The sequence below is a fragment of the Lycorma delicatula genome, chromosome 6, assembly GCF_047948215.1.
Source record: "Lycorma delicatula isolate Av1 chromosome 6, ASM4794821v1, whole genome shotgun sequence".
NCBI classification, from domain to species: Eukaryota; Metazoa; Arthropoda; class Insecta; order Hemiptera; family Fulgoridae; genus Lycorma; species Lycorma delicatula.
Window position 1 is genome coordinate 56,990,230 of NC_134460.1, and position 17,246 is coordinate 57,007,475.

Sequence of the window (17,246 nt, forward strand, 5' to 3'; positions counted from 1 at the left end):
GCAAATAACAATTATTTTAAATTGGATGTATACCTTCGTAAAAACAATTATACGAAATAATAGTGATGCAAATGTACGAAAATTCTTCATTATTCAGTGGAAAAGGTAGGGTACACCAGAACGCATCTGTTCCAGTCCTCCACATAACTTATGCAGCTTTCTCTGATAGTAACGATGTCCAAATTATACATTTAATAAAAGTTATAAACAAAATGTAGGTACGTACAGTAATGAATATCATATTTACTCAAAAAGGGATTCTGATTCATTCCTCACTTTACCATTACTTCAACCATTGCCGTTTGAGGGCTAATATAAAAGTATTAACGCACATATACTGACCAGAAAATTCAGTTTTAATATTATATAAGATAAAAAGAGAATCAAAAGGCTATTTTTATAGGTTTTGTAACTAAAACCATTTAATTAAATTTTTATCTCTGTAAATCATTAATTAAAAATTTTAAAGGAACGTAATAAACATCCTCTTTCTGTAAGCTCGATAGATTATAGTTGTCTAAAGCCCAAAAACGTTCTCTCGTAATAACGATTACATAGTTCACATGAAATCACGAATTATATTAAGCAAAATTTTCATTTCATTACAGTAGCCACTTTTCTAGCCTTTACTGTAGAAAATTAATTTTACTGAAAATAATAAAATTTCAGCAACTTAACTTCAACGGTTGTTCAGGCAAATAACGGATTAAGAATCTCTCTTGTAGTATCCGATTCGAAAGTATGTATTTTACACCGGTTACGGGTAGGTAACTATACACATTTTACATACATTAGCAAAAGGGCGATCGACCCTAAAATAAGTATAAACCCTAATATTGTTCCGTGTTTCAGGAGAAATTAATATTAACGAGTATGCAGAAAAATAACAAGCACTGGCGCTCTGTTAATAAAAAGAAATATATCACATCAGGTAAATTTGATTAACTAAATAACGTTATAAACTGTAACCGATTAAAATACGACCTATATACACAATATTAACAAAAAATTACGAACGTTACATAAAATAACAGCAAATTATTAACAGTAATAGTCTTACGATAAAAACAAGAATTCATCAGGCAAAGTATAAAAATTAAAGGGTTAAATTGTTTTTAAAAAAATCAGATTAATCAATATGGAAGAACTATTAATGAGTTAACCGAAAATTAAAATCAATATATACATTAAAAAAAAAATTTCACAATTAATTCTGCAATAAATTAAGTTGAAAAGGAACCTCCTAAAAAGAAACGTAAACGAGTAGAATAAAAAAGGGATTCGATAATAGACCGCATGGCTTTCTAACCTCAAATATTGAAAAGTGCAATGGACTGCTGGAAAAAACTATCAAAACAAAGAAAAATAACAAAATTAAAGCGTCGACGTACATTTCAAACAGATTAGTAAAAATATTATAACATTCGTATACTTTTACGCATAAAATAATTAAACATTGACGCTTAAAAACAAGTTAAAAATAAACGCGCAATAAAAAAGTATACCGTGCGATGAAAAACTAAATAAATATAGTCGATTTATTCAATAAAAAATATTAAATAAATGTAACTGACCAGGTCCTCTTTCAGGAAGAGGTTCTTGTACAGGATACTTATTGTTTCTTCTAACCATATTGTATGCAGCGGATACAAAAATACAACGCGAACGGACACAGTTCACAACACTAAGAACACAAGCTGCCACAAAATGCTATGTTGTCTGCTACAGTTGGTTACGTGGACACTTAACCCACCCCCTCTCCTTGTGCCACACACACGCAACCACACTCCACCATAAAATTCCACTTCACCTCTCTTCCACATCGTATACCACGTGATCGACGCAAGCCGATAACCTAAGGAGACCGTAGCGCGGCCCCTTCTAAGACCACTGATACTAATGCAGAGCACCTGCATTCACCCACATGTTTGAAAAGCGAAACAATGAAAATCGGTCGCTTTGAACGAGCATTAATTATAATAATTAAAAAAAAAAAAAAAAATTATAGCAAATAACCTTTATAAAAAGTTTAACATTATTCAATTATGAATATATACTCTTATATCGATGTACTTTGTGGAAAATTAATTTCTTAAATATAAAATATGGTAAAATAAAAATAAATATTTTCAGTTGATTTATCCCGACCTTTTAAATTCTAATAATAATTAAGAAGACCCCCTCCTTTATTAGCCAGCAAACTTAAAGATTTTTATAATATCATAATTACGAATATTAATTCTACACAGCCTTTATAATTATCTAAATAATACATTAATTCATTGTTAGTAGAGTATGAATTTGAAAGAAAGGCACCGATCACAACCCTGTAACCTTACGCGGGCACACTTCTCGAGAATTCCCTAATGGTAACGCACTAGTAGGAATATCGAAAAAAAGTAGCGATTACGTATAGAAAAAAAAATTAACCCACTCTGATCAATCAATTGTGAAACAAACAAGTCAGAACACATACTAATAAGCACATAGTTGCAAATAAAAACTTTTTAAACAAAAATCTTTTAGATGTAAAAATCTTTTTCCAAAAAAAATTCAAGATGTAAAACAAGTGAATAAAGATTCTGAATAGAAATAAATATCATTTAACAATTAAACCTAAAATATAACGCTAAAAAGAGAATAATTACCTGATAACTTTTGTAAAACATTTTAAGATTAGAATGCTTTGCTTGGAGTGGGGGTTATTTATATTATCTAAGAATTAACTTCAAAGATATTTTTGAAAAGCTTTTGAGGGACAAAAATAAATTTAATTACTACGGGTTTAATCATCATTGTTTTTCTCTCAAGAATAAACCATATAAAATAAGACAAAAAAAGTGACAGATCTTATATAATTTTGCATTATAAAATAAATATTTATGTAAATATAAAACTGAGAACAGCCATATTTTGTCTGCAAGATAAAATATGTATATACATATATATAATTCATATAAGCAAAACAAAAAAATTTCATTAAGAGTAATAAACACATAAAACGTTTTTTTTTTTTAGAAATATGACAGCAATTTAAAAAGTTTACAAGACACTAAACAAAAAACATCACCGCTTAAGACAAAAAGAGTATACAGAAAAGAAGTACTTAAAATGTATACACCTTTATAAAAACTCCAATGAATATTTTAAATATGAGCTGGAAAGATAACCTCAAGCAGTTTTTGTAGTGGATCTTTTAAAAACAATCTAATACTACGCACTAAATGAAAAGAATGAATAAAAAAAGGAGCAGCAGATTAAATAAAATGAGAATGAAGTTACATATTAACATTTAAAAACTTGAAACTTTAATGGCAAAACTTTTAAGTGAATATATCATTATGATGTAGTAGTGGTGGAATGAAAATTAAGACAACACCACACAATTTTTTACACTATTTATTCATTCCTAATCATATGGGCAAATTATAAATATCTGAATAATAACCAACCACTATAAATGTTTATTATTAAATAAACAAAAAAATAGCAAAATTAATAAATGTTTTTCTTTATTAAGTCCTATGTTATTACTTGTAACTGATACTTCAGTCAGTTAATTGTGGATAGTTCTAAAGCCAACTCATATTAGAATGAAGATACACACACAGAAAACAAGGAATTGCAGATCCAAAGAGGTGAGGTTATGTTTAGCTGACCACAGTGGTGGACTGTGAACATTTTTTCCTTTCATCCATATGTCATCAAGTAAAGCTTGGAATTTTTTACATGTTATTAAATTTTTTCACCCTAAAATACGAAAAGTTACTTCATGTTCAGTTATCTGTTCAGATAACTGAACAACTAAATAAGTTAAGAACTATGTATGTAACTAAATAAGTTCAAGAAGTATATATAATGCATTATTTAACAATGGAGAATAAAATAAATAATTTATTACTTTAAATTATCTATCAAAGTCGTCTGTAGCCTACAATTAATAATGCCTACAGATATAAAACCATCAATCAGAATTACTGTCACTGAAATAATGATATTCACTATATAATCAGCCAATATACTGAACATAGTGAAGGTGTCACTTGCTGGGCTGACTGTTACATTTTAGTCGGCTTGACATCTACATCCTCAGTACATTCACCTAAGAGAAGAAATAACTTCCTTACTTAGTCCAGCAAGCATGACTTAAGATATTTGTTATTCTTGAGAATGGTACACATTAATAAGAGTGATCTGTGCATATGTAAAATCTAAAATCACCTACTGTTATGTTTATAACAATTAATGCAATATCATCATGGACATTAGACTGTAGTAAAATAGATTACATATATCAAGTGCAGTCATATTGGAATGATTCTAGGACATTCCATTTAATAAAAATTAGGAAAAAATTCAGTTATCTAAAAAAAAATACACAGAGGAAAAAAGGGAAATTCTACAATAATTAAAAGGAAAAAATCATATTTGTCATCACTGTTGAAACTCCGCTGAGGGAAATAACAAACATCCAAAATTTTGTTTTATAGCCTGCTAGTTCCAGGAGAAGAACGCTGTAAAAAAATAAAGGTTCCTTTTCCATTTTTTAAATATTTTTTTTTTTATTTCAATCTTAAAATGATTCACCCGTGTATACAAAAAACAGAAAGAATATTTTATCAACAGTCTTAAGTCTTCTTTTTCTACAGTCATATTTATTATAAGTTGGCTAGACTACAAGAATTGAGATATTTTGTAAAATAATAAACCAAGGGAGTAAATAGTTCACTTATCTTTAGTCGCCGAATTTAGATAAAATAGTGTTGACAGATTCTTAAAAACATTCACTCAATTAGAAAATGAAAAGGTTCTTGATGATGGATTAATATATTCAAGAAACCAGCGACATAAAATGTAAAACAACAAAAATAATTTTCTATTTGAGTAGCATATTGTTTATGGTTTCAGAGAGATTAAATTATAATGAATAAACAAAGCGCAACAATGAAATTCAAGCACAAAAAATAAACAACACTAGTGGACAAGTAATTATAATGTATACTTTAACTAAAAAAAAGTAATAAATTTATAATGTACGACATTAAACTTATTACCAGCAGATGTAACTAAAAATGTCAGTTTAATCAGCATATTATTCAAAGAAAAAATCTACTTATCAGAAAAATAAATGACACAGAACAAATTATGAGTAAATTCATATATTTATCAAATTCCATTTCTAAAACCTTATCAGTAAATACTTGTCTCTCTTCTTTTAATTATTTATGTACCTATCAATTTAAATATTTTTATCTACAATAAAGCCTAATCACACACAATAATAAATAAGCAACTAAACAATAACAGAATTATTTACAAAAATTGGAAATAATTAAATTTAAAAATTCATTACAAATGACAACAAAAGGGAGTGCATCAAACTAGAAATTACGAATTAATACTATTGGTTACAATCATTGTTAATCAAGTGTTATTACCAATATTCTATGATGCATATGAGTTTAGCTTTACAAGTTCAATTACTTGTAAATCTCGCATTACTAGTGTATTAAGTTGTTGATATTTAATTGATTATTCTCAGAATGATCTACATCACCCAAATTTTCTACTTTAAATGGGCTTATACACTTTTTTTTAATGAAGCAGCATCTGTGACATGGAATCACTTTTCAACTAATTATAAGATAACTTTTTTTTCTTTTTTTTTTCTGTTTAGCCTCCGGTAACTACCGTTTAGATAATTCTTCAGAGGATGAATGAGGATGATATGTATGAGTGTAAATGAAGTGTAGTCTTGTATATTCTCAGTTCGACCATTCCTGAGATGTGTGGTTAATTGAAACCCAACCACCAAAGAACACCGGTATCCACGATCTAGTATTCAAATCCGTGTAAAAATAACTGGCTTTACTAAGACTTGAACGCTGTAACTCTCGACTTCCAAATCAGCCGATTTGGGAAGACGCGTTAACCACTAGACCAACCCAGTGGGTTAATTATAAGATAACTGAAGAAAAAAAAAAAAATTCACCCAAATGAAACTTAAAATCCCTTTTGCAACAAAAAGAGAATAACTATTTTTATTTTAAGTGGCATCTGATATGCTACCTACAACAAATACAGTGAAAATCCACTGACAGATTCTTAAGAACGCTACACAAATTGAGACTGACATGAATGTGTGATGTTTTTTTTCAAAAAAAAATTAAGAAACCAATGTTTCTATTAATAGATCTGTATTGAATATTTAAAAAATCCAACTGCTATTTGTGTAAAAACAAAACTCACTTTCATATAAAAATTTGTCTTTTGTACATCAACAAAATACACTTTTGTGCTAGTGTATATATTATTTTTTATTAGTAAAAATGTACAATGAATTTTTATTACCTTTATATTAGGAAGATTTTATGTCGAAGTATTAAATTCACATTTTCTGGACACAAGGGAATATGAGAACTCTAATTACAGATTGCATATCCCTTCAGAATAAATAATACATGATCTATTGAGTGACAATAAGGAATGTGCATAAATAATATTAGAAATAATGCTATAACATTTCAAAATTTGAAACAAAGTAATCCCACCAGAGATAAAATAATTTTATTTCATGCAATCAATATTGATTCTATTATCACTCTACCGCAAAATTTTCTCCTAATATGTTTTTCCCAGTGTTCTATTATTTTGAAATTTTCAGTTAAGTAAGCATAAAAATCTGCTTTAAAAAAATGTATATCTACAATTAATAATCCAAAATAATAATTAAATTGGCTTCAAAGTGATATTATGTAATATTACTAACTTATGTTTACACCTAACATAAATTAAAACAAATTAATCCTGTAAAATTCAGTGTGGTAGCTACAGAATGCTACGGCTGCTTATAGAGTTAAACTGAGATTATACTGGTTAATTCTATAGATATTCCAATTATTATAAATTGGCTACAGAAAGTACAATAAGAGATAAAAACATCAAATACTGAACTGGAACAAAATGCTTTTGTACATAAAATAATAAAGAAATAAATCTGCCTAATGTTTGGATCTGTTAATTTGTTAGTATTTTAAATCAATAACGGTGTAAATTAAACTTTCAGCTGAAACTACTAGATTATGCATTACGCAGCAGAAATGCCAGGTTGCTATTTCTTTTGTTTAATTTTTGAATTTAACTCATCTTTATATTACTCCATTATTTTGCTTGAATTATTTTTTTTAGAGATATTCACCCAAATTGAAAATAACGTAATGATATACTACAATCAGCAATCTAAATTAACTGTATTGAACTAATAATTAAAATGTATTTTGTTACAAGCAATTTTGATTCATTATATTTGGATATAATGGTGGTGGTTTGAATAACAATAATATTTATGTCATAACATACTTTGTATATAAAAACATTTTAAAGTTCTGTAAAAATTTTAAAGATAAAGAAATTGAGGATACATGATTTCTTTTATTGAGCAGAACATACTGCTGTACATTGCAATAATACCAAATCTATATAAGTGCAAGTGACATATTGCCTACATGTGCAGATTCGTTCACTCTATTTATCACAGTGGTTAGTTCTATAATAAATACCATTACTCAAAAAGAAAGTAACTCTGGATGGGAACGCTTAACCAAAATACTTTCCTCTCTCCCAGTTGTAATTATATAGAACAACAAATATGTTTACATCTCTAATATCTAATTAAACCCTTTAAACTAACAAGCGGGGTGATTTTGGGTCTTTTTCATAAATATTGTTAACATCAAATTACAAAAGGGAAGTAATTTTTATTTATTATTATGATGTTAAACATGCTAAAATATATTTTGATGAAAAATTTGTATTAGATTAGATGACCATGAAAAATGCCTGGCTTAGACCATGATTTGAATCCCAAGATCAATTGATCTGGAAGCCAGCTGGCATCCTAACAATAATTTGTGTTTTGGTTTGACATTTCAGAAAATATCTTTTTATTTCATTTATTCTTTAATTTTTATTCAACTCTTTATTTTTTACTTTTGATGAAAACCATACTATGCTTACCCCAAGCTGACAGAAAAACTTTTATCTTGAATTCAAACTAAATTTGTGCACAAGAAATCTTGACAACTGTGACTGGAAATTACACTGTCTAAGGCATTGAAGCCCAAAGTGAGACTCGACAGGGGTCTATGTTGGCGTGACATAAAAATGGGGGTTCACAATTCGTAAGCGGGGGTCCACGAAAATTCATCTGGTTTCGATAGAGAATGATTACATATTTGAATAAATGCAACACAAAAAAATATACTATTTTTCTTTTGCTTTTTGCCACTCGAGAAGTTTTCTAAATAAAATAAGTGAGAATTGATTGCTTTCTTGTGCTGTGAGTAGATGTTAAAAATGTAAAGTTGGATGGAAGCATTTTTTTTTGATTGGCCAACTTTAATTTTTTGACATCCACTCACACACAGCACAGTCAATCAAAAATTAACCAATCAATTCTCACTTTTTTTCGGAAGCTGTTAGTTCGTCGAACTCAGTCGTTGCGCAAATTTTCATAGTTAGATCTAATGTTCACATTTTCTGTCGACTGGAAATATGGTAGAAATGTAGCTGCAGGGGGTCCACCGTAACCAGCAAAATTTTGAAAGTGGTCTTGAGAAAAATAAGTTTGGGAACCTCTGTCTAGGTATGTGTACATTTTTATCTAATTTTACAATTACTGTCCATTAATGGATAAAATAAGCTTTTAAATTTTTATACTAGCGTTAACTGCATCTCTCGCAAGCTGATTAAAAGTTAAGAGAATGAGATCGGGGACTATGAGCCCCTGAGCTATTAAGATCAAGACCCAACAGGGGTTCCCCTTGGGGTTACCCCTGTTAGAGACAGAACTTGGTCGGCAAAGAGCCGACTTGCGAATGTGGGATGGCTGGAAACGGCATAGCCGAGCCTAACTGCCCACCCTCATGGTTAGAGGCAAAGGCACTTCCTGGAGCGGTGTGAAGCTTTAATGAATATCCAGTTCCAGGAAGCACAGAGAAAAACTTGATTTAAGTAAATTTGAAAAAAGGAATAATGTGACTGTTCTACGGCTAATCAATAGAAGTGGTTCCCATAAATCACTAATGTTAATACAGGCCAATGTTGCCAATGTTTTGGATGGTGCCAGAACACTGATAACATTTAGCAGGGAAATTCATTTGGTGTGATTATATATAATAACCAAATTACATGTAATAGAATACCAAACAAAAAATACAAAACCCCATATAAAAAAAGTAAGGGCCAAATTATCTGAGAAGAAGCAATTAAAAATTAATATAATATTAATTAATAATATTAGGGCAAAAGATACAAACTCAATGTTTGCATGAATAAATGCTTGCTTTTGTTACGTTCAATGACCTGCTAATTTTATTTGATTCATTATTATATTTCTCTAAGCCCAGGAGATTAAAAGGTACATTAAAAATATAAATATATATACTATAATTACCACCTCAAGGGAAACAAAGAATTCATCTGTGCATAAAAGATAAATATATTAACATAATTATTCTACTCCTTTTTTGTTTAAAACAAGGAGAATAGCAAAATAGAAATTTCTCTGCTATATATATTTTAACAATATCTAACATTTTGAAATAATAGTTATATAACTAAGTGAAATATAATTATCTATGTTTTGAAGAAAAATACCATTCAAATTAATATGTTCTTAATTGGCAACACATCAATTAAATAATTTAATTTAAAGGTTGAGGGATTATTTTTAATGGAAGTAATTTTCATCCAAAACAAGTGCCCATTGACTGGTGGTATTCGCATTTCCCCTTATGTGTTACAAGGATACCCAAATTTTGTAAACTTTTGCCTCTTCTAATGCTATCTGCCCAGTCATTGATAGAACTATTTGTGTTAATATTGACCTGTACAAATGTCTACCGTACTTAGGCTCTAACCATACCAATGTGAAACTAAATTTTACCTCTATTTTTTACCAACTACCTAGAACTACCTGTACTACACAGATGAGTTATCTGTGGCTGGAGAATAGCATACCTCTCCGTAAATGCTCATAAAGGACAAGTCTTGCAGCCAATATACGAAAATTATTATACATATTTTTTTTAAACATTAGAACACATCTTTTACTGCAGGTAGTCCAGTTAAAGTAATGCTGATAGTACTGGTTAGATTTACATCAACCAGTATAGACACAACTGGCCAGCTATAAAATTTACAATTAAAGAAGTATACTAAATAAAAGCATTCCGTCATATCTTTTGAAGTTGTAGCATCACACAACTCATTAATGCAAATATTAACCAGCAGAGATGATGTATAAAGTACATTTAAATACATATTAAAATTACAATTCAGCATTTTAAAACCTTGAAGTAATATTCAGTTAAAAGTTTTTTCTGTATATGATAAAAAATAAATAATTTACCTGATGTTGCCAGAAAAACATTTCACAAGACAATTCTGTAACTTTCATGACTTTAGTAATGATCTTTTAAACCAAATAAACTGAAAAATATTTTAAGGCCAATTAAACTGAAATGAGAAGCATAAGCTAATAGAAACAAGTTTCCTTTAATGTTAAAGATAGCTGTTAAGTACTCCTTGTTTTATGTAGACTGTATTTTGGGTTAGTCTTGCTCACTTTGCTGACACCAGCACATGCAAGTAATTCATTCGTGGAGTACCACATGAAATAACAAACCTTTACTAGGGGACAGTGCGCTACTATTTCATTTGCTACTGAGCAAAAGCTTAAGCAAATGTGATCGATGCAATAAACAACTATTATCTTATGCACTGGAATACATACACTTTTACTTTCCCGCCTACTGAAGATATAGAAGTCTTACATATAGAAGATAAAGTTTGGTAATCTATCCAATTTGCACCTATTTGGTTTTCACCAGATCTTTATATTTTGACACCTAAAGATCTCAAAAAAACCAGATGGAAAATTCCCAGATCTTTGTATGTACATGTGTGTAGAGGGTGTTTGCCTCTAAATCACCTTATATCTCCAGAACTACTAAGCTTGGTCAGATTATATGGTGCATTGATGCCAATAAATTTCAAACTTAAAAGGTCAAGGGGGTGAAGCTGTACAGCAAAGTCACTCTCAGTATCTCGAGATTTCACCTAAGGTCTTATTTTTCTTAGGCACATTTGTTAATAATTAAAAAATAATATTTCCCAAAACTATTTTTTGCAAAATTGCACCCCTCACACCAAAAAATGCTCTAAATAAACTAGTGGTTAAGTGGGTACAGTGTGTCATTAGTACCCCCCTCTAACCACAAGGAGCGCTATTGTAGCACTGACGTACAGCTGCGGTAGTCATCCTTTTTCTGCTGAGCATCCAACACCAGCTGTGTTGTAATGTAACAGATGAGCAGTAGAATTAAATAAATGAATAAAATTTAAAGTGGCTGCTAGTACTGACACACCTGCACGAATGAAATACAGTATGCACGTGCACTTTAGTTCTCATTGAATTAAATAAACAAAATATATTATATTTAAATAAAATGATAAATATTTTTAATTAAGTTGTGTGTGTACGCCATGCATAAGAAAAGTGCTGTGTGGCAGGAAAGTACTACACCTGTGTTGTCGTCACCTTTTTTTAAATGCAATGATATAAAGAAATGATTTTCAATAATTTCTTATATTTATCTACTTCTTTCTTTTTTCTCATTTTTCATATGAGGTCCATTTACATTGTTCAATCCAGAAAATAAAATATTGAACATCCATCACAATCATAGGAATGGGAATTCTAAATTAAAACAACTAATTATGTTTTTTATTCAAGCTGAATATCATCATAAAAGAATTTTTATACTGTACCTAACAAATCAAAAGAAACAACCATAAGTAATATTCCAGAGTATTTAATAAATAAACCATACTAACTCGTTTTACTCAATATATAATTTCTATTCAATTTTTGTGAGTCCATAACATTCATTCAATAAATACTGCTTTGTCATACACTTTTGTTAATCAATTAATTGTTAAGCATATAAAATTATTTACCTACAGAAAATATTATTATCTTTCACAATTTCCTTTCTCAATTTTTTTTTTATTTCAATTCAAATCAATTCATTTTTTGTCCGCATACAATAATGAAAGTTCTATTTTATCTTAGATATAGCAGCACTGTCCACTAAACATAAGTTTAATGTTAGCAAAAAGTAACAGATCAGAATCTAGAAACAAAATGTATTCAATGATTTTTGGACCAAATTTATTAATTTGTTTCAAGTGTAGAGGAGATGTGTCTTCAGGATTATTGTCAAATCTATATGAGAAACACAACTGCAAAACAGACATAAATTGCACTAGAAAATAAGAAGTTTAAAATTGAATTATCTAATGGTCAAATCTTTAAATTCATCAAAAGGTTTATTATTCGAGTAATGAACGACCTTATGAAATAGAGTTCTTAATATACGTTTTTGGATTGATTTATTTTGTTAAAATGGATGTCTAATGCTCTGCCTCATGCTTTAATTCCATTTTGGAAAATAAATTGGGCTTAGGCTGAATATATCATTTTTGATATTTTGATTTTTGAAATTTTTTAATTTATGAAATATAGCATTATTATGTGTGTTCCACATTAAGTGTGGATCCATTAGAACATCTAAATACTTTCTTTTTTTTATGAGAGACATAAGCAAGCCCCACCTCTGCAGTGTCACTGCAAATCAGAGTTTAATACAAATGGCTTCTTAATTCTATAATACAAATGGGTGCTTAATTACAGATGGTTCAACCAGTTAAGCTGACTCCTTGATTCTGTTCCCAGTCATCATCATGTTGGGTTCTAATTAACATCCCACATAAGAATGTATGGGTGTAAAAGCTACAGGAACATTCATTACTCAAGTGAGGAAAATGACTACTTCTATCTCTTGAATGAAGAAAGCTGTGATAGATAAATTCTGTTTCCTACTACCTACTCTACTACTACTCTCTGGTAATACTCACACATGACAATACTCATGTGCCATGTCATGTGGTGTTTCTTATATAAGAAACTCCTGCAAGAAAAGTTAGTGCTGAATATATGTGCTACTCCAACTGACAAGGTAACATAATGTCAAGCAACAGAGTATTCAAGTCATTGCACTAGAAATTCAATTTTTTTTATAATTATATTATCATCCTCTCACCACACACACAAACAACTCACGTTTCATGCTTAAATAAACCAATTTATTTAAACTGGTCTATAAATTGCTATACTGTTATAACTTCATTTTCCAGAGAAAAGTGCGCCAGAAAAGCATCCAGCAACAAAATATCAAATTTCTCTGCCTAATTCCAGGAAAGCTGGGGTAAAGAATTAAGAAAAAAGTGTTTACATATTAAAGGTTGAAGGGTATTCAATGATGCATCTGCTTTTAATAAAAAGCCTGGGTAGCATTGGTGGGATATATTTTAAGCTAAAACTACACAGGGTAGAATAGCTTAATTTTTTTCCTTTCATCTTAAGTATACACACCACTACAAACATTTATAAATATTCTGGCAAAATCAAATGACTCTGGATCAATAATCAAATACAAGTACACCACAGACCTGTCTGGCGTTTGTTTAAACTTTACAGTTAATCCAAGTTGGTCTAACCAAATCTGAACAATTAAGACATAGCCTTATAATATATATCCAGTTGAACTGATTACCACTATGTAAAATTACCTTTCTTTATCACACAAAAAAAATTTTTACATATAACCACTACTACTCCCTTGTCTGGATGAACTGCATTCACATTTCATCATATTATACAGTGAAGTATCACAAATAGAAGGTAGTCTGTGCAATCCTACATTTGATGCCTGAATTTGTTCACATCAATGAAAGCGTAAATTAAATGGCAACAAACAGATTTAGTTTATATATTGTTAATTTATAATTAAACAGTTATTAATTTGAATGGATTTCACACTGAAACAAATTTCTGTCTTTCATATCACAGTTCACTTCATTCAGCAGCTTTCGTACTTATGATTTAAAACTAAACACACAATGTATCTGCTATTGTAAATATGAAAGACCAAAAAGGACCCACCCACTCCTTAAGCTGTACCATACACTTTATGCATTTCATATTTATAGGATGTAATATTGAATTATCTGCATTATAATCACTTATTCATAATTCAATAATCAATATTAATTAATGCTAAAAGTAAAATTAATATTGCACATTTAAACCCATATTTGAAGGTGGCATGAAAGATTATATTATATAGAAGAAATTACATTATGAAATAAAGAAATTATTTTTTTTATCTACTAAAAAAAAAGTATAGCAAACTTGGTGATATACTGCGATTTACATAATGTAAATTACCTTTAACTGTGGACCTATTAATAAAACTATATTAGCTTGTTGAATCTAGCAATTTCAGTTAGCAGCTGTATTAAATATAGCTAATACAGCTCAAAGAGAGTAGGAAGTTTTTCTTTCTCAAAGTTACAAATACCTGCAGGAATAACAACAAAATGATTTGTACAAAGTGAATAATTATTTTTTGTTAATTTAAAAATGTAATTTTGAATCAATCATGAATTAGAAAATTACTGAATTCCAGACAAATCCATCAAATTAAAGAAATGGCAACTCGTTAACCTATCTTCACATGCTTTATATCAACCTCTGCTTACCAGGAATTCTTAACCTTAACATACAGTAATTAGAACCTAATTAATTATACTTTAAAATCAAAAAGAAGACAGATGATAAAAAAATTGAAGTCATTGTTTACTTAATAAAAGCATTAATCTTTTTTTAAAAATAAAATGAAAGACTTGTGAATTTAATATGAGACAATACTGATGAGGAGAGAATAACATACTTTTTTTAAGCAAGTGCACATTTTATAGAAAAGGTACTCTAAAACAACAGGTATTGTTTTCAGTCAAATAGGTATTCATTTAAACATAATGTGAAAAATATTTTTAATATTGACAGTCCTAAAAATAATTACTTTCTTAAAACACCTCAAAGTATAAAAATTGACCTGTCCACAGAAATGAAAAAAATAAAAAATTTGGCCGGCTCAAAAAAAGGAAAAAGTATATACAATTTAGGCTGCTCAAAAAATTCCTGTGTACTTAAAATAGATGACACGAAACTTCTTAAAATTAATTTATTTCACATGATCCATAGGAAAAACATAGAGTATCCAATAAAAACTACATAAAGATATTGCAGCTATCTAACCCACCCAACAGCAACATCTTTATCAGTTCTTTTGAAAATTTGGCACTTTATAAATAGAAAGTACGTGTTAACAGCGATTTATTATTCCACGGGAGTACAACCAACAATAATTATTCATTCATAGGTTGGGAATCTGAATGACTCATAGTGTCATGTGCATTATCTAAAACTCACAACTTCCGTTAGTGAAGCTATAAATGGTTTCAAAATACTAATTAATATTCAGTTAATACAAAAACAAGTAAACCAACAAAAATTTATTTCAATAAAGTAAAGAGGTACTTACAATCTTCACGTTTTATACCCATTGTGGGTTTGGTTATCGTAAATTGCGTGCAAGTTAAAGAAACAATTCAAACTTAACGTTAGTTTATTTAAACTGATAAACTTCGTATTGGAATGTTCAATAAATTCGTTAAACAATGATTTCACAATCACAAAATTACGACACAGTTCACAAGTTGGTTTTAATTTTAAAGCAGAAAATACAACACACTTTATTTATCCACCTCTAGGGTAAAGGTGGTAGTAAAGTCAGTCGCAGCAACCCTTGTCACACCCTTCCTCGTCCGGAGATCAGAACCCAAAACCCAGATCAAGAGAGCTGCTCCCGGCAGATTTGGCTTCAAGGCATTTCCTTGGCACTATTCCCGCCAAACACTTTTTCTAAAGCAAACCGCGAACCGAGGTGAAGATCTAAATTTAAAAACGCAGCAAGTACAGAGACGTAAATTACTTCCCCCAGACTAGGACGAGTCCACTCGCGCCAAATCAATAAGATTTCTACAAGCCTACCTGCTGCAATATCATACAAGTTTGTCGTAGTTACAAGGTTGGCACACAGACAGCGCCACAATGCGGCCATTTCTTTACTGCATGATTCATTCAAATCGTTTACTTCCAAGTCGTGATATTGTTTATTTTCTTTACGTATTTAATTAAGAAAACTTACAACTTGAAAAATAATTAATTTCTTTTAATAAAAATTAATCCATTTCAAAATAAAATTAAAATATTTTTCGATAAAATATGTAATCGCTTTATAAACCTAATCTTACTTAACAATATTTGAGGGGTGACATTTTCCTAATATTTATTTTAAGTAATAAAGATTCTCCTTTAGGTAGAAAAAAAAACTTATTTTAATTAATAAATGGCAAAAATAATTTTTTGCCTAAAGTAAATAATTTTTAAAAAACGAAATGCATAAATAATAGGTTGTAAAAAAATATTCTACTTGTAAACAAGCCCAATTAGAACTTTACAATTAAAACAGATACTTCTATCAGAACTACAGTAAATATTAAGTACAAATAGTATTAAGTATATTAACAATTAAAATAATACACTATAATATCAATTAAAAGAGAATATATCAAAAGCTTATTTTTGTATGATGCAAGTTGTAAGTTTTTGTTTTATTTCTTGCTTTTAGAAGTGATATTTTTAGACAGCATGTGCTTAAAACATATTATGATACAAATTATATTGGTTGTCTCATTTAAATGTCTTAGTTAATGTAATTGCTTAATTTATGTGTGGTAAAGTCTGACTGCGCGTAAAACCATGAAGAACACATTAAAAAATTTCTTTCAGAATAATAATCAATCTTAGCATAAAAGTTAATATAAACAAGCTATGTTACTGGATGATGGTCATGTGATCAAAAATATAACATGCAACACTGACAATATGTCTGCACAAGTGTACAGACATATTTAAAATACAAATTAAATCAAATATACTAACTGACCACAAAGTGTTTAATTCTAACTCAAGTGTTTAAGTCTACCTTTTGCAAAGATAAACAAGATACAGAAAAAAAAATAGCTTTATGAAAAAATATTTCACAAAATAAGAAAAAATTGCAACATGTATATCACTAAATCTTCTTTCTTGTCAAGTAATATGCTCAAATAATCATGTAATAATATCAAGTAATGACCCAGGAAATTATGCTTTATATTTTAAGTGGTAAAAACTGATTTTTAAGATCAAAATGTGATGTTGATAAAGACAA

General features: G+C 29.3%; 1 protein-coding gene across 6 annotated transcripts in view; it reads right to left on the reverse strand.

Moving 5' to 3' along the window:
* Window positions 1-17,246, reverse strand: part of Rtnl1 (reticulon) — a 296,105-nt gene that overhangs the window by 71,175 nt on the left and 207,684 nt on the right. The window contains exon 1 of one of the 6 annotated variants that reach the window (XM_075369932.1): window positions 15,513-15,980. The exons of 4 other annotated variants lie outside the window; for them this stretch is intronic. In XM_075369932.1, the coding sequence (XP_075226047.1) occupies window positions 15,513-15,534 (22 nt within the window). In that variant the 5' untranslated portion in view covers window positions 15,535-15,980. Of the gene's footprint in view, window positions 1-1,574; window positions 1,731-15,512; window positions 15,981-17,246 lie in introns of those variants that run through there. One more of the 6 variants, XM_075369931.1, reaches the window with a different exon arrangement.